We start from the raw sequence: 23,265 nt of genomic DNA, 5'->3' as shown, positions 1-23,265 counted from the left end.
TCAGTATCAAGTGTAAGGCTATGCCAGATGAACACATTTTGTGGCTGTGGTAACCCAGATGTTAGTTTTGGCTCTGTCATTATGTGATAGATACGTCACCATCAGAAAATATATAGGTCGCCTCACTGTAGCGGGAAACACTGTAGCTTTTTATTGAAGGAAATTTGTTTTATTAGAGAGTTACTGTTTTTCTTACCATGCATAGCTGCTTATAAATTTATTTCTGTGGGCTCTTAAAGGTATGTCATGTGACTAACCCAGTTCATTCACTATAATTATCCTTTTTTACTTCATTTACACTGATAAATACAACAGTATCATAGTGCATTAAATAAATAGTGACATAAAATATCAGCAAACCCTATGTTAAAAGTTAAAAAAAAAAATCAAAGCAAAGACTTTAATACATCCACCAATCAAAGTTGTTGCAAGTTGGTACAATTCTTTGTGTGTGAAGTATCAAAAGATTCAGCTTAATTTATTTTAGATATACAGTATGAGACAAAACACAAAAAATGTGTACAAATGAATAAGTTTGCATGCATATTTACAACTACGGACATTGAAATGAGAAGGAAGGAGTTTGATCAAAACCATTTCCCACTAAACATCAAGTTAAATTACCAAACCATAAACCATTTATCTCCATACAAGTATGCAGATACATTTTTTTACCCACATTGATGTTTTGATGCAGGGATAAACCAGCAGTAATCTCAGCATGTGTCCACATGCCGGATGTTTGTTCTTAACGTGTGAATGACTCGGCCTCTGTTAGTGCTGTGAAAGGATTAGCAAGAAAATAAGAGGAATCTAAGGGGAACACACCACTTTTGTCATCCCTCATGTTTTAAGACTCTCCCCTATCAAAACAAGAACTTCAGCAGATTTTTTTTTTCAGTAGTTGTTTTGTTTCTTGCTTAACTTTACTTGTAAGCTGTTTGACATCAGCAGGCTGGATTAGTGTAACAGTGTGTTTACAGGTCTTAGTAAAAAAAATATCAGTTCGACAGCTGCAGCTCATCCGGAGCCCTCAGCAACACAAAGAGGGTGGAGCACATTGCACCTGTGCTTAAAGCTCTGCACTGGCTGGCTGTGTGTCAAAGGATCCACTTCAAAATCGTACTTATTGTCTATAAAGACTTGAATAATTTGGGGCCTGACTACATCTGAGATTTACACGTAGGATTATGAAACATGGAAATCCCTGAGGTCTTTCAGTGTCTCAGAATCAGAAGCAAACAGGGTGAAGCAGCTTTTAGTTTCTATATACACTGCTCACATGTGGAGCGAACTTCCTGAACAGCTGATAACTGCTGACACACTTCCTTTAAATCAGGTCTTAAGACAATATCATTTGCCCAGGCCTTCCATTAAAAAATAGATTTTACTTTTGAAATACATTTCTCATAATAAATATTTTACTGATTTTGTATTTTTCTTTTGAATCCCTTTGTTTTAATATATATTACAATCTTAATCGCTTAACATTAAGAATCTTGAATGTCTTGTATTAATATATACTGTAGCACTGGCAGTGCACACACAGGATTGATAAGATGGAATTTATTGCATTGATGTATTTTCTACAACACAGTGGCAACCGCCAAACAAAGTCCAAGGAAGCATTTTCCCACAATCCCCTGCACTGTTTCCTCAGTCTGCGGTCACTACAGTAATTCTTTTGTATTCTATGTGAATAGATTTACCCTGCCTTAATGTAGGACCGTGATTACTCTGTGTATATAGGTTTGCACATTTCTTATATATATATATATATATATATATATATATATATATATATATGCAACTGGGCCTCTCTGCATCTTGAAACATTCTGTCTTCTACAATCAAAACAGGAATCAAAGATATCTGTTATCTGTTAAACAGCTACAAAGTTTACTCCACTTCATTACCTGAGCACAGGGCGTTCTTTGAGTGCAACAATCAGTGCGAGGACATGTTAGGGTTTCAATAGATCTTCAGGTTCTTTGGACCCTGTGGGGTCACTTGGAATGTGTTTACCAACATGTGCCGGGAGAAAGTGATAAAGAGGTAATGGAACCACAGGAGCTGAGTGCGATGAAACAGCATGGCAGCTTCGGCTTGCCTGGACCCCCGTGAGCCTATAATGAAGCTCAGGCTTGATAACAGCAGGCAGCTCAAGGGAAGGTCCAGGAAGAAGATGTACTTCTTGAGGAGACAGACGGTCACCACGGACAGCGTACAGCCGTCGCCGGATACTCGTTCAGGGGATGCAAGATGACTGACAGCTTTATGGACGGATGTGTGATTGGTGTGGGCGCTCACTCCTCTTCCGTCAAAGGTCAGCACCATGCTGAAGGAGTGAGCACTGATGTGCTGCACAATAGTGGAGGAAACCAAGTCGATGCTCCATTCTGCTTTAGTCACTCGTGGTGATTGTGGTGATTCTGGAGGCTGGTATCCCCAACTGCTCCTTGGTTGTAGTAGTTTCCTTCAGACAGACACAGCACATTCACGCTGCCCTTTAATTCCACCAGTCTTATGAGTGTCACCGCGAATAACGTGCACTCGTGGTGTTGATGAGCAGTTACAATCACGGCTGTGACATCATCGCTGCTAATTGCTCGGTCGGATGAAACATTCATGAGATGCTGCAGAGATTCCACTGGTGTCGAAGGTAAATACATTTTAAACATGCTCAATTGGAGAAGATCATCAAGACGACCACCATCTCCGTAAACAGCCCCAGTACAGTAACCAGTAACTCAGGCCTGCCTGTATTCAAACAAACCATATAATGGACAAGGTCCTGAAAAGGTACTGCACCGGAAAAACATTCTGCCCATTGGATAAGAGGCGCAATTGCAGCAAAAGGAGCGATTGTAAAAAAAAAAAAAAAGCCTCAGACATGGAAGGAGATGTATCGCAAGATTGTACATTGCACATTTGTGTGATGCTGTGCATTGTACAGCATCAAATGTACCTGCAGTACATCCAATAGAATCAGAAATGAGTCTTAAAAGAACTGTTGGTCAGACCGTTGATGAAGCTGTGACCAGTGACGATGACAATGCAGCTCAGTCACTGACAGTCACTGACATACAGACCCTGAATGGTACGTTTGGAAAACCTCTCCTGCATCTTAGACTATAATTGGTCATTTCATGCACTGTCAGAAAGATCTGTCAGAGGTTATATATCTGTCATATTGGGATTGTATTGTTCAATTGAACAATATTGGGTAATTTTAGAGCATGGATATAAATAGAACAAAAAAAACCTCTCGACCTGATTCATATTTATAACCACATACGAGACATTTTACTGGGAAACGTTAAGAATATCAAATGACCCCTCCTTTTGTTAATAAAGTTTTGGATCAAGAGAGACGTGCTTGCGTCACTTCCGGCTGTGAATCGCTAAGTAGCCAGCTTAAAGCTAGCCGCCGCTGCTAGCTGCCGCTGCTAGCCGCCTGACTTGCTCACGATAAGTGATGATCTACTGACCGGTGGCTGACGTTAACCCGGACAACTGCTGGAGTGCAGTGACAGCGGTGAGAGAACATTCGTTTGGCTTTCTTGGTGTGGGCGTGCTCTGCCGTATTGCTGTCTCATTTAGACATTCAGCATCACTGGCTAACGCCAGAGGTTAATATCGTTTTAACCATCTAGCCACCATTAGCATATCAGCCGCTCTGTGTCTATTGGTGGGATGTAATCAAACACCATCGTCCAGTGCATCCGAGTTACTGTAAGTACGCAGTGATATCGTCTTCTTAACCACGACAAAGGCGAACGATAGTGGCGACTTGATACCTTATTTGTTTAACAGACGATAAAAACAACTGACGTCTGTGTTGAGTCCGCGCTGTCTCACCACTTTGCATTGGCGATGTCTTTTCCTCCTGCCTCTATTTTCACTATATTTCAACTGTAGTCGGCGTGTATTCAGGTTTAAATCACTCCCAAGTGTTTGGTTATCATTTTTGTTTAAACATTGGTAATTACAACACAGTCAAGTCTCAAGACTTGTAACCTAGCAAATGTTGAGATTTCACTACTAAACGGAGTCGATAATAGTTTAGCTTTATTCACATTGCCACACAATGGGAATTAACATTAACACTGTTTTCTCCGGGCTAACAACATGGAGAAGAAGGAATCGTCAACGTATGGCAGGCTGATGTGGTTACTGGCCAGATGTTATGAACTGATGTCTCTGGGAAAAGGGAATGCTGAGCAATAATGGCATAAAGTTCATTGTATGTAATAGTGACTCATAAATTCATCGAGATTACATTTGCCAGCTCCCCAGAACATAAACCGGAAGCTGTTTCTATTGAAAGAATGCTAATTCTTCTATATCTGTGTTTTGTAAACCAAAGCAAGCCCCTCTCTGAAGATAAAGTGTTGGTTTAGATCATATGGCCCTGTGAGTTGGGTATGATGTGATACATCTTGGTAATTAAGTGTTTATGTTCAAGCTAATGTGTTAGAAATGTGGTGACAATGCTCCTCAGCATCAAAACATGTGGGAAATCTGGGAATAGTGGGCTATGACTTTCATTAATAATTCAGCTAACCGTTGTTGAAATAAAATACAAAAAACTGCCCCAAAATTCCCCATACAAAGTGGGGAATTCTCAAATACGAGATGAGTCACCTTTAATAATAATAATAATAAAAAAAAGGCTTTGACAAGTAGTCCACAACGAGAGCAAGCACACAGAATATCCATTGACGTTTTAGAGTTTTCACTCTTTTTAACCTTATGCACTTTGTCATGAATAGCAGATTGTATTAATTCAATTCAACTCTATTTATATAGCAACAAATGCAACACAGTTATTTCTTGGTGCTTTTAACAGAGAGAATTCCAACAATCAAATCCACATGAGCAAGCAGAGCAACTTTGCAGAAACCAGACTTGGAGGTGGCGGCGTTCTGCTGGCCAGTTGGGGTGAAAGGATAGAGGAGAGGAAAAGATAGGACAGACAGATGGACAGATAGATATAGGGAGAGCTACAGACTCTGGTTCAGGTCGGGTATTATTTAATTGCATATTTTTTTTCTGATAAAGATCCAGCTGGATAAGTGACTGGACCGGAAGACTTTGGCACCATTGTGTGCCAGTTGACTTCAAGCTCTTGGGATTTCTGAATCCAGGTACGCTTATTACAACACACGCATGCAGGGGTTTCCATATTTAAAATCACTTGAATTGTATTTTTCAACTGTTCATTTTCATTAGTCTCTTATTACACATGTTTGTGCAATGTGGAGCTGCTGTGAAGCTTGAGTGTGAAATGAGCAAATTGTTGTTGTTGTTTTTTTTCTTCTATCTTTTAACTTTTTTTACTTAACCATTCAATCAACTGTAGAATCATATTTCACTTGTGCGGTTACTATATACCTTAACAATTAAACACACTTTGTGCTCATTGAGTATTTGCCCTTTTCTGTATGATGTTGCCTTCCTGCTTCTGTTTACAAGTTTTAATGAGTCAACTGCATTATATTAAAACTACAAAACAAGTAGAAAATATTAGTTGTAAAAGTAAGATGATACTTTGCAGAAGGAATTCTGATGGGACTTTGCTTGTTGCTCACTTGTCTTATTTAACCAGTGTCATTAAATGTCTCCCGTTCTGCTCGTTATTTCACCAGAAGATGAACGGTCTGTCCATCCGAGAGCTATGCTGCCTGTTCTGCTGCCCCCCGTGCCCCAGTCGCATTGCAGCCAAACTGGCTTTCCTCCCTCCAGAGCCCACCTACGCTCTTCTCCCTGACCCAGATGCTGTTCCTGCTGCCGGAGCTGCGCCTGCGTCCGGCTCCGGGGCCGCTCTCCCGTCTCTCGGAGCCCCCGGACTGCGGTCCCGGCTAGGTGCCGGTGGCAGCGCTGACAGAGGAGGTGGAGGGAGTGGCAGTGGTACTGGAGGTGGGGGAGGAGGGGGAGGAGGAGGAGGCGGAGGAGGGGGTGGCGGCAGCGGCGGCAGCGGCGGCGGTGGTGGTGGTGGTGGTGGTGGCGGCGGTGGTGGTGGTGGTAGCACTGGCAGTGGTGGCGGCGGCAGTGGGGGAGAAGGCAGGTGGAAGCTGCACCTCACGGAGAGGGCAGAGTTCCAGTATTCGCAGAGAGAGTTGGACGTGACGGACGTGTTCCTGACCAGGTCCAGTCGAGGAAACCGGGTTGGATGCATGTACATCCGCTGTGCCCCCAACGCCAGGTGAGAGCAACGCCATCCCCTAACATCTGGAGCACACAGCAGCACACACAACCTGCGTTCTCATCGTCTACAATTGTATTCTCACAGTCTTATGTCATACCTCAAACCTCTCAGTAATAATCACCCCACTTTACTTTGTCTAAAATCTTCACATTTACTAGTTCCCGTGTCAGATCGTGTCCAGACGAGGACTCTTCTGATCCCTTCCATCTCGACTTGTCTTGCTACATACCTGCTGCTTAAACCTCCATCCTCTCTTCTACCTCCGTCATGAAACAGGTTTACGGTGTTGTTTTCGCATGGCAATGCGGTCGACCTGGGCCAGATGAGCAGCTTCTACATCGGCTTAGGAACCCGCATCAACTGCAACATCTTCTCCTACGACTACTCGGGCTATGGCGTCAGCACCGGCAAGCCTTCAGAGAAGAACCTTTATGCCGACATCGATGCGGCCTGGCACGCCCTGCGCTCCCGGTGAGCCAAACCGAAACGCCTCGTTTCCGTCCAGTCTTGGAATTAATTTGTGAAACTTAACATTTGGTCTGGCTCGGGGTTGTACAAACATCTCCCCTGCTGGCCACAGCCTTTCTCAGACCCTCAGCCAGGTCAGTCACAGAGAAACGGTGGCTTCGTATCAACCACAGCGATGGCTGGCCGTCACAAAGCTGCGTGTTCGCCGGAAATTCTACTTGTTTCAATGCTCCTCTTGTTTATTTGCTGCCAGCACGGTTAATGAGCCTAATTTTGGAAGCAAATTAACGTATCCAGGTGGCTGCACAGAGGACACTGGACAATTAAAGCGTAATTCCAGTTTATGTCAGCCCCAGTATCTTTTCCATCAGTGACTCTAACGTCGCTTTGCTTTTCTACTACCGAGATTTGTTTTGCTATTTCGGGAAAATTAAAAGTGCCTCCAAATGAGATATGTAGACCCAAATGATTTAAGCTCCCTGGTTATAGAAATGATGTAATCTACAGCTTATTGTGGAATTGTAAACACAAAAAATAATGACTCTGAAAATGTAATGACTTCCTCCATATATATATATATATTAAAAAAGTGTTATTATTGGTAGGTCTGTAGGTAATTTTTTCATGTATATGTATATATCTAATCCTCGAAGTCTAATTAAAAACATTAAGCACGTTTTCCATTGTTTTAATACAGCCTAAAATGTCTTGGGATGTTTAAGTAAATTTTCCCTTAAAATAAACTCAAAATAAGGAGTTTGCTGTTTTACATCAACTAGTCATTAGAGGCATGGACTGTAACTGGATCTACAATTTGTCTACGCGGCGTCGAAACTGTAAGAGTTGGAAGTTGTCGTGCAACATTAAGACCGACACTGAACACCAGTTGGCAACAAAGAAGGAACGATTTGTTATTTTGTGACCTTAATTAATGAGGATTTTGTGTCTACGTGTTTATTCTTTTTCATGCGGTCAGGAAAAGTTTGCCGACCCACAGCGTCTCGTCTTTTCAACGCGGTTCTCATCATCTCATTCTCGGTGTACTGAGCTGAGTGTTTGTGTCTTCAGGTACGGCATCAGCCCCGAGAACATCATCCTGTACGGACAGAGCATCGGCACCGTGCCGACCGTGGACTTGGCATCGCGGTTCGAGTGCGCCGCCGTGGTGCTCCACTCTCCTCTCACTTCTGGCATGAGGGTGGCGTTTCCAGACACGAAGAAAACGTACTGCTTTGACGCTTTCCCCAAGTAAGTTTACTCCCAGGAGACCCCCAGAGCTTACCACTGCTGCTTTAATTCTGCCACCGAGCGAAGTAAATATCACGGCCAAGAAAAACAAGCGGGTCTGTTATAATTAAAGTAGGAAATTCATGATGGCGGCTCGATACATTTCCACCATGATTGTCCCTAAATGTCTGATTCGCTGTCTCATTGGGATTTGTTTAGCGAAGGTTAGATGCAGTTTGGATAATGTTGTCTAAAACTTGAGACCTGAACCTTCGTGACATTACATTTCCCTGGACTGGTAAAACGAGGAGAAACTGATCCCGCGTTTTGTTTTTTGTTGTTTTCTCCCCTCAAGCATCGAGAAGGTGTCGAAGATCACGTCTCCGGTGCTCATCATTCACGGTACAGAGGACGAGGTGATCGACTTCTCTCACGGCCTCGCCCTGTTCGAGCGCTGCCCCAAGGCCGTGGAGCCTCTCTGGGTGGAGGGAGCCGGTCACAACGACATTGAGCTTTACAGTCAGTACCTGGAGAGGCTACGGCGCTTCATCAACCAGGACCTGGCTGCACAGCACGCCTGAGAGATAAACAGCCTCTCCCTGTGTGTGTAAATGGGACTGTGTGTGTGTTTGTGTGTGTGTGTGTGTGTGTGCATGCATGTATGCGTGTGGAAAAAAAAAAAAAGACCTAAGCTCGGTTGAAAAGTGTGGCTGAGAAAATAACCCCTAAAAAGCATGTGTGAGTTTCGTCAACATCTGTGTGTCTTTGAAGCAGCACACTTTCAGGTTCAACTACAGGAACGATATTCTGTTTCCTCTTTTGAAGGGGAGAACTTTTACTTTTATTAAAAAAAAAAAAAAAAAAAATTTTTTTTTTTTTTTTAGATTGTAGTTCTTAGATGTATCCATTGGCCCAGCATTAGTGAGGTGGCTCTCAGAGTGTGGGCAGTGTTATCAGATGTGACTTCAAAATGAGCTCGCTGATCCGAGAAGAGAAAACGTCACGCTCTGCCCCGAAAAGGCACACAGATGTAATCTTGGTGTGTGTGTGTGTGTGTGTTTGTGTTCGTGTGTGTGTGTGTTCATATCTCCATGGACACCTGGATAAAGCACGGACGCGTTTGTGTGAGTGAGTGCCGACAGTATTTAAGAACATCCCGATGACTTGGACAGCTACAAGCTGAGGAGGCTTCTGGAGACTTATTAATATTGGTGTATTTTTATTATTATAATTTGTTTTGTTTTTTTTGTTGTTGTTTTCCGGCCCGCGTATGAAGAATACCTCCACAGCTTGACCGGTTCTCTCTCTCTCTCTCTCCGGTGGACGTACCGTGGTCAAGCTCGTGTCCCCTCCTCTGCTCTTTGTTTACCTGTTTATTGGACGACCGTCTGACTGCCAGGGCATTTCCCCAAGTTGTGGTCCAGCTAACACTAACCCGCTCCTCTCGGTGTGGTCCTGGGGGGTCCGGCTCCTGCCCCTCAGGGTCAGTTATGGTGGAAACACACGGACGAGTCTGGAATACTCTCCTAGCTTGTTTGGCTGCTGGGCGTCTCGGAACATCATTGATTGATTGTGTGTGTGTGTTTCCTGGCTGTAGTCTTTCACTCCACAGCAACATTTTCTAGAACATAACTGTAATTCAACATTTATCTGGTCGTTTGGTTAAAATGGAACCGGGTCTCTCTGTAGCGCTCTGAGAAACATCCGTTTCGTGGGCTTTTCATCAGACTGCTATGGAAGCGCCGGTCTGCTCAGTCATTTCCATGTCTCTGTTTTGGATTATGTGGCTCTAAACGGAACGCTTGAAGGCCTTCAGTTGGCTAATGGGTGACTTTAAAGGTCAGAGTGCACCCGTGTGCTAAAAGCAGGATTTAAGGGAAAGTTTGACGTTGATGGAAGAAGGAAAAAAAAAACAAAAAAAACCCAACAACACGTTTGCAGGTTTTACTGTGCTGCTGACAATGTGATGAGTGGATTTCTGCCTCCAGGTAGAGGCTGCACCCGGAACAAAACAATTACCCAGCACCCAACAAAACCACTTGTCACATAGAAAATATGCGGGTTGGTTGACTCGACCAGGCCTTTGCACCCTTTCCAGTCTTTCACTTCAGCGAGTGGCGTCGACGCTCTCATCTCATTCCCGCGTGGAAAGCAGAGGCTGCAGATTTCACAAATTTGTCGAGCTAAACATTTGCATTTGAAGTGCAGCTGTTCAGGTCGCTGTGAAGCATTTTGTTTAAATGTTTTTTTTTAAGATCATTATTATCTTCTCCTGGTGATCGCACGAGGCTCTGAGGGAACGAGACCAAGTAGCTGCTCAGTTCACCAAACTCATGAGGACTATTCAGAGTAATCCTCCCGATTTATACCGATTTAACGTTTTAGCACACGTTTGGTTCAGTTGTCTTGTTCCAGTAGCACTCGCCACCGCAGTTACTCATCCTGGTATTCACCCTCTGTACATTTCTTGTAGTGTTTACGTCTCAATGTAATTTATCCAGCTGTGTTTTTTGTCGTGGTGTTGGGGGTGGGGTGGGGTGGGAGGGGTGGGGGGGTTGGGGCGGATCCGAACCATGCGTGTCGATGTTCTGACTAACAAATGTGATGTAGATCAGGTGCCAGGATCGTGCCGACTCGCTCCGTCTTTTTTTTTTTTTTTTTTTCAAACCTCCGTGGCCCCAAACATGTACAGGAGCTCTCTTATGGGTGGCGAGCACGCTTCAAGTGTGACACAAGCCATAGTTGAGCCTCTCACTGTTGGTGTGGTGCAGGTTCCACCACACACACACACGCACACACACACACATATTTACAAACACAACATACATGCACGCACACAGCCATGTACTGTAGTTTACAGTATGTTTACACATTTATATAAATCAGATCAAGCATGACAAAAGCAGGTCTTAAGTTCAGCACTAATTGTACAAAGCATCCAAAGTGTAATAAGGGTATAAAATGTAAAAGTCTCTGTGTCTTCATTATTATTATTATTATTATTATTGACCATGTTCTACAGGCCAGCGTGGACTGATACGGGCGTCCTGTTTGGATGAGTACTAATTGGCCCCATGTTGATCTGCGAGAAGTACGAGCCTGATGCTCAGGAGACCAGCCGACTTCGGTGGGCGTCGCCGTTTTGTTAAAAAAGGGAACATTCACTGAACGAGCACTGGTCGGATTACTCCATTCTGGGAGTACAAGTAGGTCTCGGCAGCAGAAAGGTTACCGAACGCCACTTACTTCCCGTCATCCTTCTCGGAACAGGACCGCTCCTGTTCTTATCCTGTGCTTCGATATTTGAATATTTGGGAATCTGTTTCCTTCTTGAGCCAGGGGCCTGAGCCGTCACAAGAATCGGGGGGGTAAGAGTCTGCGGCTCTCTCCGGAAGGAGTCCTCAGTTTCCTCCTGGACAGGTTCGGGTTATCAGGGAAACCTCTGGATCCACATTTCAGTCACGGGGCTGAAGGAACTGAGCGGAAACTCTCCGTTTTATCGCCGCACCACTATGATTGACGTATATTGTATCCTCTGGCCTTGAATGTTTAATGACGGGGTGGGCAGTCTGGGGCTGAGCAGTGAAAACTGTATGCATGTCTATTGTGTTTTTGCAGAGCAAATGATGGGTTGGGACATTATCTATTGTGTAGTCTATGTGAGGGTAAAGCTGAACTCATGGCATTGGAACATTGAAGCGCTTTTTAAAAAAATACAAAACACTACGGGACATTTCTTTGATTTTTTTTTTATTGCTGATACTAACTGATGTATTGTTGAGTTTTGTGCTAGAGTTTGAGTGGGGAAGTGGGAGGGCAGGGTGCGGGGGGGGGGGGGGTAGATGATATTAATGGACTGTTTATATGGTTACTGTACTTACCTATTCTACTCTTTGTATTATAATTTGTAATTTTATGTTGCTTTTTTTTGAAACTGAAAATATGATGTAATGAAATTAATTCATGGGACTGAATCTTGACCTTTTTATGGACGACAAAATAAAAATCACTTATGTACAAAAAAAAAAAGGTGAACCTTGTAAGATTGATTTCAGTAATTGCACAGTAATAAGTCTTACTGGTTTAATTTCCTATTCAAACTGTAGAGGGATAAAAGAGAACGGTAACAGTCAATGCACCAAATCATTTTGAATTCATTTTGAATATTTATCGAGATTGTTTAGGACAAAAGTCTTCCACCATCAGTGGGGAAAGTTTCAAGTGTTTCTCAAAAAGTTGTCTGCAACTTGAACATCAACAGACGTTTTCACAGCATCAGAGGTGGAGCCCAGTCCCACATGATACGAACCACATTGCATACAACCAATTCTTATAGCAGGGCTGTCAAACCTACACAAGATGAACTCGACATTAACTGCAATGTATTGATTGGACCACCAGGGGCGCACGTTAGTCAGTATTGTTGTGTGGATTCAGTTCAGATGATGTGTCTTACTACACATGTAGAAAAGTCTACATTGAAGACTATTCCTATATTTTGACAGGTTATTCTGATGGTGATCTGATCGAGCTCACTATATTTTTCAGTTCCAGCCACATGTGGCCAAATGTTTCATGCCTTTTGAAGATGTGAATTAGGTAATAAAAATCCACTCTGATCTGTAAATTGCAATGTACAAGTGGAAATAGCGAACCAAGACGCAATATTGTTGAATTTGCCGTTCTTTAATTCTATTTTCTGATTTGTCATGTTATATAGTTTGTTAAATATTCTCTCTTTCTCCATACACGCACACACATTTATTCACACGCCTTGTATGGTTTACATGTCATCCTGCTTTTAAACACATATGAATGTTTTTAATTGTTTTTTAAAAATCCTTTTCAGGCTTTTTGCAATAAATTACACATTCACGAGAGACGGATATGTTGGTGCAAAGAAATATCTCAAATATCCTTTCTATGGCTCAGCTTTACTTTCGATTTAAAATCCCGTGTCTGGTGAAAAAAATTGATCAACAATCATGGTGGTATAAATTGTGAAACGTATGTATAGAGGAGATGCCAGTGCCTGAATTATTGGTCCATTTAAATGCAAAAAAAATCCAAAACAAAAGAAAGCGCATTGAAGCTGATGAGTTTAATAGGATTGGCTGCCATCTGCTGGCTGGTTACTGTCATTACCAATGTTTTTTTCCCTGAAGCAGAGGTCCTGTACATTCAAGCAGTTACTTTACACATATGATCTCTCAAAGTGAAAAAAAAACCAAGATCAAACAACAACATCATTGATCATTCCTAGTTGTATGTACGTTCAGACAGAGCGAGGGGTATTTTCTGTGTTTGCAGATTGTGTTGATCGAAGACAAAGCCAGCCAGGACTCCAACAACTTGAGCTCGCTGAGCTCAGCTGTTCAGCAGCCAGAAAATAGACACGGCTCCGGCAGGCTGCCTCCATATGGCCCTGTGCAGGAGAGCCTCCCCTCACTTTTTGATCTGTCAGCAGAGAATCGATGTGCTGCAAACAGGAAAAAAAAAGAAAAAAAAGAATCGTCCCCCATGACTCTCTGCCAGTGCAATCGGTCATCCATGTTGTGCGCCATGTGTGGCCCGGTTCACACGTCCCAAAAGCAACTTCACGCTGATCTGCATTCCCCCCCGAAGAAGAAGACGATCACACAAACACAGGGCTTAAATTTCAACTATGAGGGAATGTGTTTATGTCCAAAATTGAAAAACTCATGAGAAAAAAAAGAAGAAGAAAACATTTCACTGAATTATGGCGGAGTCTGTCTACGAGGAGCAAAGCAGAGAAGGATGGCAACATAAAAGTGTGCTGCTCTGTGCTCCTGGAGGTATTCGGTTGCCTCTGCTGCCCGTCTCAGATTATGTTTCTTGGTGTCTGGGAAACACAAAGGAGGAAGAGGAAGCTACTTAATGAAGTGCAAATCATGCAGTTACGGAAAATAATCATCTCATCCTTACAACTCGTGTGAAAAAAACTGAATAATGAAAAACAAAACAAGCAAAATTAAAGTAAATGATTATGATTATAAGTCATTAGGACTCATTAACTACCATATTTACAGATGATCACATAATCAGAGCACAGTGGTTGTGAATGCCGTTCATATCTTGTCCAGTGTTTTCTAAGAAGGTTGACAAAAACAAAACCCCAAACAAAACGTGAGCACATTTCTAGAGTATAAATATATATTTCTTTCAATGGAAACCTCAATCATCTAAAAACCATCATCGGAGACAAGAAAAGAACGTAAGCAGCTTTATGTCATTTGCACTGTCGCTGCCTTTAGTGTTATCTACACGTGTCAGCTGAACGTGTACAGTCTAAAGATGCTACCCAGACGGTGCCACGGTCCAGGAGCGAGATGGCTTATCTTTTCTTTTCGTTTTTTTTTTTTTCCTTTTTTAAAATACTTGTTGTGAACCAGTAGAACAACCTTGTTGATGCGTAATCTCATCAGCAAGTAATTGTTTTAAAAGTTCGCACAACCAGTTTGAATTTTTCCGAGTCAAAACATTTCCTCATGCCTTTCAACCTCGACAATTCATGCTTCTTGTGTGTGTATGTGTGTGTGTTCTAAATGCGTATCTGTCTATATACAGATACATCTCGGGACTGTTTCAGTCATGTTTAAAGTGTTAAAATAGAGTCGTTTCTCAGTATGTCCCCAGCACTACGGTGTGCGCAGCGCCGTGAAGGGGAACCTCACTGGGCGAGGTGTGTGGACTCACGGCCTGTGGCTTGAAGAGAATTCAATCAGGCCACCCAGAGAGTTGAGCTGCTGCTCCAGAGTGATGAGCCTCAGGCCGATGTAGCTGGAGACCAGAAGGAGCATCACCAGCCTGCAATCGATAAACAACACTTTAATGCATGCCATGGAGCTTAGTCTTCCGCGATGGCGTGCTTTCACTTTGACGAAGGGAGTGAAGTATGCGACGGGCGCAGTGCTAAAGTTACATTATCAGTGAATCGTATCTGCTTGAAACAACAGAGGACAAAGTCTGACGACGTGTTCCAGAACGGGGTGGGACGGGATAAATCCCTTAAGAACGATACTCACAGAAACAAGTAGATGTAAAAGATGACGCTGAGATTTTGAGTCTGGCTGAAGACGATAAATGACTTGATGCTGTCAGTGACCCACCAAAGCCATGATGTCTCACCTGACAGAGATCGATATGTTTCATCAAGAATGACCCTTCACTGTGAGCAACCTTGTATGGCCTGTATTTTTTGTGCACGTTCACCTTTGTGGTCTTCATTTGTTAGGCTGTTTTGACCGATGGAATTGTGTCCCGTTGAACCTGGAAAGGCCCAAAAGTATTGCTGTGCTCGGTAACAGGAATAAATAAAACAAACACATTTCTTATTGGAAAAAGGTTCAACTCTTGGCTGCTGTTTTTTAGTTGTTTTTTTAAAAAGATTTTTATTACCTTCATTGGAGATCTGGGTTAAGTCTCTGGTGGAGTCCTGATCGGGAAAGTCCTCTATACTGGAATAGCTGGACATCTGTGTGAACGATAAGGATGCAGAAAAGGAGTTAATCTGCGCACATATTCAGCCAAGTACAACAAGATTCAACCAGCAAACCTGATCAGCCTCATTCTCAGCGGAAGATACATGGGGGCTGCTGTTTGCAATCCAAGCCTGTTTGAGAAACAGAAATTTGTGTTAAAAAAAAAAAAAGAAGAAGAAGAAAGAAGTGAAATGCAGAAACGCATGTTTGAACGGTGGCTGCCGTACCTGTGCATGTGAACAGAGTCTCTGTAGGAGTTTATAACACATCTGACGACCCCTCAACGACACAAACGAGTACTAGAAGAGACACAAATAGTAATTGAATAAGAAAAAAAACCCAAACCTGAGCAGGGGAAGGTTCATTCAAACTCTTGTTTCACTGAAGGAATCTGAATGCATCCTTCTTTTCATGGCCAGTTTAAAAAAACAACAACAACAAAAAAAAGGCCATCAAGCAGAAGACAAAGCAAAAGCAGGTAATCACATGGAGAACGTTCTACTATTCAATAAAAAGTGTTTGAAATGGCTTCCTTAACGGGTCCGTTTCAATAGCAGCTCAAACTGATCACACGTATGATGATGGAGGTTTGAAATTCAGCTCAACAAAAGAACATCTCCTGGTTTCGCAGCTGCAATTCCCCGTGGATGTATTTCATGCTGAGTTAGAAACCCTCAGAGATGTCTTGATGTCACACAGCCCCAGGGGAGCTACGTGGTTTCTGCCCTGAAGGGCAATAATGACAAATCCAGAAGTTTCTATTAGCTTCCAGATCAAACATAGAGACGACCACGTGGAGCTTCCCACCTTCTCTCCATCGGCCGTCTGAATGGACAGCATGGACAAGGCTGAGCTGTGTCCCTTCACCTCCCTCACACTGGAGTGAGGAATCACCACCTGCAACGAGTTCCACGAAATCCATTCAATTATACCGTAACACAAATTCCCGAAATAATGTTTCTGTGACTGACAATGAGATAGAATGCCCCGGTAGTGAAGATGAAGGTACATTTCCAGGGGAAGTAATAGCAGTGTTCACTGTTCTTTATTGTTTGTGGCGTTTCAGCTCAAAAGTACATACGAAAAGACACCAGGAAATCCCACGTGTGTTTTGTTACCTTGGTGTCTTTGAGCAGCACCGACGAGTGGAAACACACATGATTCTCCGAAACAAAGAGTCTGCCGTGGTACAGCACCTCCTTCTGCAGGCCACAGGTGAATGCTGCAGCAAAGACGTACAACTCAGACATTACTGTGACCAACGTGGAGACGGTTCTCCATTCGTGACCATAATGAACCTGCGGGTGTCGTCCAGATGCCTGGATGTCAAATCATTTACAAATTCACCACAGAGCAAACCGACTGTCACCCGGGACTCAATCGGGCAGCGAAGAATTCAGGACAGAGTGAAAAACCAAGGCAACCTGATGCCGTTTCAATAAATCAATACTAGCAAATAAGTAAGAGACTCTTGATCTCAGGCAAACTCACTGTGTGTCAGCTTCTCGTCCTCAGGGAGCTCTGGAAACAGCTTGTGGAAGCTTTTATTGTGCTTCTGGAAACTCTGTATGAAGAATCAGGGACGTGTAAATAAATAAATAAATAAATAAATAGTTGAACTTCTTCACTCTTGACTTGACGGGAGTGAACTTGTATGGACATGGTTAATTAAGCATTTCGGCAGAAATTAAGAATATTGTGATTCACTGGAGATTTTTCTATTTTTCAAATTTTTTTTTATTTCTGGATGTCTACAGAATACAAATACAATATTCACTTTGCTTTTAGCTCAGTATTTGGTCACTCCCAATGTTTAGTGTGAAAAATACCATTGTTCCAAGACACAATCGTGTTTCTCTACGATGGAAAAATCAATAAATGTACTGAGATTTAGAGCGAGAACATTTCCAGTAGAATTTTAAACCGGCCTTCTAAGATATGAAACTATAAACTAATGGACAGTTATTTAGTCATATATCCATCAAGTAAAATTATTATGACTAATGTTGCAGTATCAATACCAGAAGTCTGATATTTACTTACATTTTCACTATGTTTTTTGTTGCTACTGACTCCCAGTGGAGAAATACTAACATATACTCGTTCCTCTATTACGAGAACTGTGGGTTGGACCTGGTCCTGTTCTGTAGTCAAACTGTCAGGACCTGATTTTGGAGTATTGTTCCTGGAAGTTCAACATTATTTCACTTTTAGATCTGTTTATGTAACAAACAACTTCCACAAATGTGCAAACATACAGCAGGTTCCTCTACAATGGGAACGTGGACTTGAACAGCTTGTGTTGTTTGCACCAAGTGAAGTAAAAACAACAAAAAATGACTTGGAAGACTTGAAATACAATGAATATATTATAAAACAAACAGAGTGAAGCAGCCTGTTAGCAAGTAAAGATTTCAGAGAGTATTCTCATTCATTTCGGAGCCATGTCTCTGGATTTATATGTGAAAAAGAGCAACATCCTCTGCTTTTACTTCTGGTTTTAGTCACAACTAGACCCTGTTTACCTCAAAAACACCCCGACAACAAAATCCAACCAGTCCGAGTTAAATATTCTTCTCGGTTTATCTGCCACACACACATTTATAATCACAGTTCAAACTTTCTGATAATAAATATCAGCCATAGCTGCGTTATTACGACTTACCTGATTGTGGATTGGGCCTTCTGATCGATCCAGGTTCTCCTCTGATATAGGCTGCTCTCTGTCACAGTTCATACACACAGTGCACACATAAACAAAATGTACGCAGAGCAATGTCCCTGCACAGGGTTCAGCATTTTCAACCACACTATGAAGCTTTCCCAAAGCCATGCAGAGTGTACCTGAGAGGCAGGCTAGTGGTGAGGCTGCGTTTTAACTCCTGGATCTCGATGTGGTCATCATCTAGAGACTGGCTCACTCTGGATTTCCTACCATTAAACAAGGTGCTGCTTTTTTTCACACCGAGAAGTCCAGCACCATCCAACAACCTATCCCCCAGATACCAGGAGATAAATGCACACCAGTGAAATAGAAAAACACAGAATGATAACATCCAGGAAATTACCAACAGATAAGTATATCTGGACTTGAATGGGGGGGTGTTATTTGCATCAAATGAAGAGAGGAGAGCTGCTCTCACATTTCACACGAACTCTGAACAGAAAAGTTCATTTTCCAGGGAAAGTAAATAATGTACTGTCGGTGATGCATGCGATTTTGGCCTGTTTCTTTCCTGAGAAAATTCAAGTTAAATTTGCTTGGTTGTCCTTGATAAACCTCTTCAGATTGTCACCTGCACTCTCAGCCTATTACTGTGTGGTTACTCTGCAGTCTCTGGGCAACAGCAGGGCCTCTGGAGGATGCTTTAACTCCTGTAAGGCAGCCAACACAAAAGCCTGGCGACATAAAAGAGCTATAGTGCACACATCTGTCACTCGCTTGCATTTTTGGCAAGTCTGAAATACCAATAGTTGTGCCTGTCCTCCAACAAAGTTTGTTTTTCTTTTTTCCCCAGGGAGAGGAAGGAGCAGAAAAAGAATGATACTCACGTAGAGCTATCCAATGACAATCTCCTCCTCTGTTTCACATTCATGATGGCAAAAACAATACTTCACCAGACAGGTTATGTAGTGATTTCCTAAGTTAAAGTTGACTAACTCATTGAAGCTGTGTGTGTTTTAGCCTCCTTTCTTGGAAACAACTCTTTTAAGTCCAAGCAGCAGGTTAAGAAACAAACACCAAGGACAGCCTCCCACTGGAAAGTAAATGTTGCGTTCTCAGCCAATCAGCTGCCAGGGGCGGGACTTGGCGATGGAGCTCAACCAATCAGCGGCGGCGGAACGAGGAGCCACACTACCTGCCGCCTCTCCTCCTCCTTGACAACCGTTGCTATGGGCGGCACCGCTTACCTTGACTTTTCCACGTCTAAAACGGGCGCGCGCGTGCACACACACGTGCACACACGCCCTCAGTGCGAACCAGGTATGCGGGGACAGCATCCTGTGCCACTGCAACCTGTTCAGCCAGCGCGAGATACACATCAGGAAGAAAGGCTGAGGCGAGACACGCCCACCAGAGGTTTGTTCTGCAGAATAAATCCTCATTGCGTATCATCACTGTGCCCAACGCTGTCTGTCATGTGGGGAATTATGGAAACCTGAACGTGTGCATGTGTGTCCACGGTGTTTTAAATGTGTAAATGTGGGGAATCGTGTCAGTAAATAGATGTTTAATCCACGATCTTCTTCACTGCTTATTCAATTTTTTATTTACTTTTTTGGCGGGGGGGCTTCCCAGGTGACTGTAAGCATATTTTGGAGAGGATGCCAGGCCATCTTAAGGCAAATAAAGACACACACACACACACGCACGCGCACGCACGCACGCACACACACACACACACACACACACACACACACACACACACACACACACACACACACACACACACACACACACACACACAGAGTCATGGAGAACATGCAACCTAAATGGAAGAGGGTTAACATTTTTTATATTGTCATATTCCTGTTTAAAATTCGTACTGTGCTTCTATTCTACCCGTTTATTCAGTTATTCATGTTTCACTTTTCATAGCGTTACTAGTATGCGTCTGTAAAACGTCAGTGTACATATTTTTGGAGAATGTTCCAGATGGCACTGACCCGGAAATCCTCTTTAAAATGCAACTGATAAAGCAGCAAAAAAAAAAAAAAAAAGCAAAATGTGGCTGGTGAACATGCCACGTCTGCTGTTGCATGTCGGTTTCTGTTTCCATATCGACCTTTTGTTGATGAACCAGTGTGACGAACAACAGATGTACAACATGAAAACCTAAGGAGAGACTGAATAACTCCTGGACAAAAAGATAATTTCCTGGAATATCACATAAATTAAAATATTTTATTAGAGACAGGTCATTTTAAGCTTTCCTGAATTTGTAAACCACTTGTTTTGTTATAATTACAGTTCATTCATATCACTTCCCTTAAGTAGATTTGATATCATTGCTAGAATGCTGACAAGTTTGCAAACTCTTGCTCGAGATTATTCATTTCAAATCAAAATTCACATTTTGTGCGATGCACCCGGCTGTATCTATATTTATAAGTTTACGGTTTAATACTAGCAATGATGAGCTAATTCTGTCAGTGCAGGTGCAAGTGTGCAAGTAAAAATAATGAATAATGAATATATTCTCACTTTCGCTTTAAATGTCAACAGGAGGATCTTGACCTGTTTCTCCATTCACAGTCATCAGCATGGAAAAGGAGCTCATTCCCGAAGTGCTAACTCTCAGAGCAAATACTTCCTAAATGTGACAGTATGAGATTTTGTGACAGATTTCTATTTATTCCGCAAGCCTGACACCAAGCAACAATAGTTTTATGAGCCTGTGCTAAAATTAAAAACAAACTGAATACAAGCGATAAACTAAAGTACCATGAACTAAATATAGTCTAATTCTAATTGTCACTTTCACTTAATTATTCATTACTTAGTTGCGCAGCGTTTCCATTTGCACAAGATTGCAAATGACACAGCCAATAAAATATTTTCAAAATACTAGTAATAGATAAATCAGTGTTTTGGGGTTAATGTTAGAAGTTTTCCATCTGTCTTCCACACAGTACCTGCCTTTAATGTACAGTCGCTTTAGAGAACATACAAACTTTGAAAAATAAGAGGATTATGCCCTCCCTATATAATGATGAGTGCATGTTTACTGGAACATTACGATTTTGTGGAGAGAAGGTTTAAAATGTCCAAAAGAAGCAAGTCATGTCTCTTGTCATGACTCAGGACTTATTAAATGGGCTGAAATGATCAATGAGACATAGATAATCAGCACCTTTTCATCCCAGTCCACGGTCATGTCAGGAATACGATCAGTCCAGTTCCGGCAGTGTTTGTTTAGAGTCACACTGACTGTCTTCACCTGGTCGGTTTTATTGGTGGATATGTCAAAGTGAACAAAAAAATGCCTATGAGCTTGAGTTTGTTCATGAAGGTGAGTGACTCTGACTTCCTTGTGAATGGAGCTTGAATGCCAGTTGTGACAGTTGAAGGTGTGTTGTCATCGGACTTGTTTACGCATGCCACCAACAGGAAGTACAGGAATTAAAGCTGTGAGAGCATTAAACACGAACTTCACACGAGCTGCTGTCTGACAATAGAACTCACATGATCTCCTTTGGGAGCGCAGGTGGAAACTCGCCTCGGCTGAATCTGGTGCAAAAGCGTTGTTCAAATTTGTTTTTGTACATGGTCCCTGAAAAATGAACAAACCGATACAATTTTCCTTCTTGGTCGTCTTAATGAAAACGTCACAAACCAATCAGAACTTTTAAAGAAATCTTAGTCATAAAGTTGACGTGTGGCAGAAAGATATACAGCAACGAGACTGAAAGGGGAAGGCCAACAAGGAAGTGGTGAGATCGGCCATGATAGTCTGGTTTGCAGACAGTTGTATCAAAACAGATGAAACTGTGCAGGAGGAAGCAGAGATGAAGCTAAAATTGACTCTTGTCCTACATGTCGTGGCCCAAGTTTGCAAACATGTCTCTCTCTGGCTTGAAAAGCCATTAAATATCTCATGTGACCGTCTCATTGTGTCCAAACTAATAGTTTTGCTCTTTATCATCTGGAATCTGTCCATCTAATTGTGACTCTGATCTATTTTATGAATGACAACTAGATTATTAGAGGTGGCCCACTATAAGACCATGTTGCCTTTATTGCCTTGGCCTGTGGGGTCTGGTATCGATGTGATCGTACCAGATCGTCCACCCGCTCCATTAACCGTCAAAATGTGGTCCTTGTTAAACATCGACTTTTCCCAGGTGAAATATTCTCACACCAACAGACTCCACGATAAAGACAATCATTGTTGGTTATTTCACCTGACACTGGTCATAATGCTATGGCTTATTAGTGCATAACGCAAGGATGTAATAACTTGCAAAATCAACCAAATGAATTCAACTAGAATTATTGTGCACGTGAATTGATAATAAAATTGAGGTGTGCTGAGCAAAACATTTGTATGCATTTCAAATACCTGAATTTAAGTCAAATTAAAACTAAATTTGGACGAATAACTCTTGTGTTATGGCAATTAGATGTACTTTACCATTTACTTTGTCAATTAAAAAATTAGGGATTGCTTTTAGGAAATAAATCTGAAAAGTTGAAGGCTCTCTGTGTCCTTAAGTTGAACCAACAGGAAGTTGTTTTTCTTTCTTCTTTTTTTTAAATAGTCAAGCAGGTTCAGTGGTTCAGCAGTATAAGGAAAAACAGCGAAACTCAATCCGTGTTCACACCAACACCAACCGTTTCTACGTCTTTGTCAGTTCTGCTCTTGATTGTCATTATTATTGAATTACCGCTGATTATATCTGCTCGTGCGTCGGGGTGTGCCGAAAACACCACCATGGGTGCAAAAAAGCAGCATTCCTTGTGTCAAAAGCACGTCACTGACACAATGGGAGTGTGGCGATATAGAACCTGGAAAATGTGTCTGTCCATTCATTGAGCAAATGAAAGCGGTCTTCCTGTTCCTGGTTCCAGGAAAGTGTCTGCGTGACAACAACGCTCATTAAACACATTATATCTGAATTGTTTAACCCCGATGGAGCCGAGTGTGACGTGCTGAAGACGGGAGTGTGTCGCTGGATTCGTCACCTTTTACGAGCAAAGCTTTCCCCTGCGTTTCTTTTCAGTGGCTTTAAATCTGGTGACATTGTTGTCAGATGCTTGAATTATTCTATATTACATTATGTTTCATGCTATATATATTTTTCACTGTGTGAGGGGGGGGGGGATGAGAAGCGAGCGTTTGAGGGCAATTGCTG

The 23,265-nt window shown here is 42.3% G+C and overlaps 3 protein-coding genes across 4 annotated transcripts; 1 reads left to right on the top strand and 2 right to left on the bottom strand.

The window, feature by feature from the left end:
- Positions 1–1,971: 1,971 nt before the first annotated feature.
- On the bottom strand, positions 1,972–2,630 carry LOC308135535 (N-acetylglucosaminyl-phosphatidylinositol de-N-acetylase-like; the record flags this gene model as incomplete). The annotated part of the gene is given in 3 exon segments (XM_080503584.1): positions 1,972–2,407; positions 2,409–2,453; positions 2,455–2,630. Coding segments are annotated over 3 exon segments (657 nt in total).
- A 786-nt stretch (positions 2,631–3,416) lies between these two features.
- Positions 3,417–10,419, top strand: LOC308135944 (alpha/beta hydrolase domain-containing protein 17A-like). Its single transcript, XM_080504114.1, has 6 exons — positions 3,417–3,538; positions 5,065–5,150; positions 5,652–6,208; positions 6,488–6,682; positions 7,748–7,927; positions 8,262–10,419. The coding sequence occupies exons 3-6, from the start codon at positions 5,655–5,657 to the stop codon at positions 8,485–8,487; spliced, it is 1,155 nt and encodes a 384-aa protein (XP_080360240.1). The 5' UTR covers positions 3,417–3,538; positions 5,065–5,150; positions 5,652–5,654; the 3' UTR covers positions 8,488–10,419.
- Positions 10,420–12,988: 2,569 nt separating this feature from the next.
- LOC308135691 (GRAM domain-containing protein 2B-like) lies at positions 12,989–19,099 on the bottom strand. 2 transcript variants are annotated; one of them, XM_080503778.1, is made up of 13 exons: positions 18,961–19,084; positions 18,253–18,399; positions 18,074–18,131; positions 16,900–16,972; positions 16,527–16,630; positions 16,216–16,305; positions 15,636–15,707; positions 15,483–15,539; positions 15,326–15,401; positions 15,140–15,196; positions 14,953–15,055; positions 14,624–14,734; positions 12,989–13,769 (listed from the first exon to the last, which is right to left on the bottom strand). In XM_080503778.1, exons 1-13 carry the CDS (start codon positions 19,002–19,004, stop codon positions 13,754–13,756), a joined length of 1,008 nt encoding a protein of 335 aa, XP_080359904.1. In that variant the 5' UTR covers positions 19,005–19,084; the 3' UTR covers positions 12,989–13,753. The 2 variants fall into 2 exon arrangements, with proteins under 2 accessions (XP_080359904.1, XP_080359905.1); XM_080503779.1 differs by lacking the exon at positions 18,253–18,399 and having other exon boundaries at positions 18,961–19,099.
- Positions 19,100–23,265: the final 4,166 nt, after the last annotated feature.

The sequence above is a fragment of the Blennius ocellaris genome, assembly GCF_963422515.1.
Source record: "Blennius ocellaris genome assembly, chromosome: 10".
NCBI lineage: Eukaryota > Metazoa > Chordata > Actinopteri > Blenniiformes > Blenniidae > Blennius > Blennius ocellaris.
The sequence above is the reverse complement of the archived record's forward strand: the minus strand, read 5'-3'. Positions and strand labels throughout refer to the sequence as shown.

Coding starts and splice junctions, on each gene's coding strand:
- LOC308135691 (XM_080503778.1), bottom strand. CDS start 19,004: ATGAATGTGAAACAGAGGAGGAGATTGTCATTGGATAGCTCTAC. Junction 16,631..16,899: donor GGACGAGAAGCTGACACACA/GTGAGTTTGCCT, acceptor TCTTTGCTGCAG/CATTCACCTGTGGCCTGCAG. Junction 16,306..16,526: donor TGCTGCTCAAAGACACCAAG/GTAACAAAACAC, acceptor AACTCGTTGCAG/GTGGTGATTCCTCACTCCAG.
- LOC308135944 (XM_080504114.1), top strand. CDS start 5,655: ATGAACGGTCTGTCCATCCGAGAGCTATGCTGCCTGTTCTGCTGCCCC. Junction 6,209..6,487: donor CGCTGTGCCCCCAACGCCAG/GTGAGAGCAACG, acceptor GTCATGAAACAG/GTTTACGGTGTTGTTTTCGC. Junction 7,928..8,261: donor TGCTTTGACGCTTTCCCCAA/GTAAGTTTACTC, acceptor TCTCCCCTCAAG/CATCGAGAAGGTGTCGAAGA.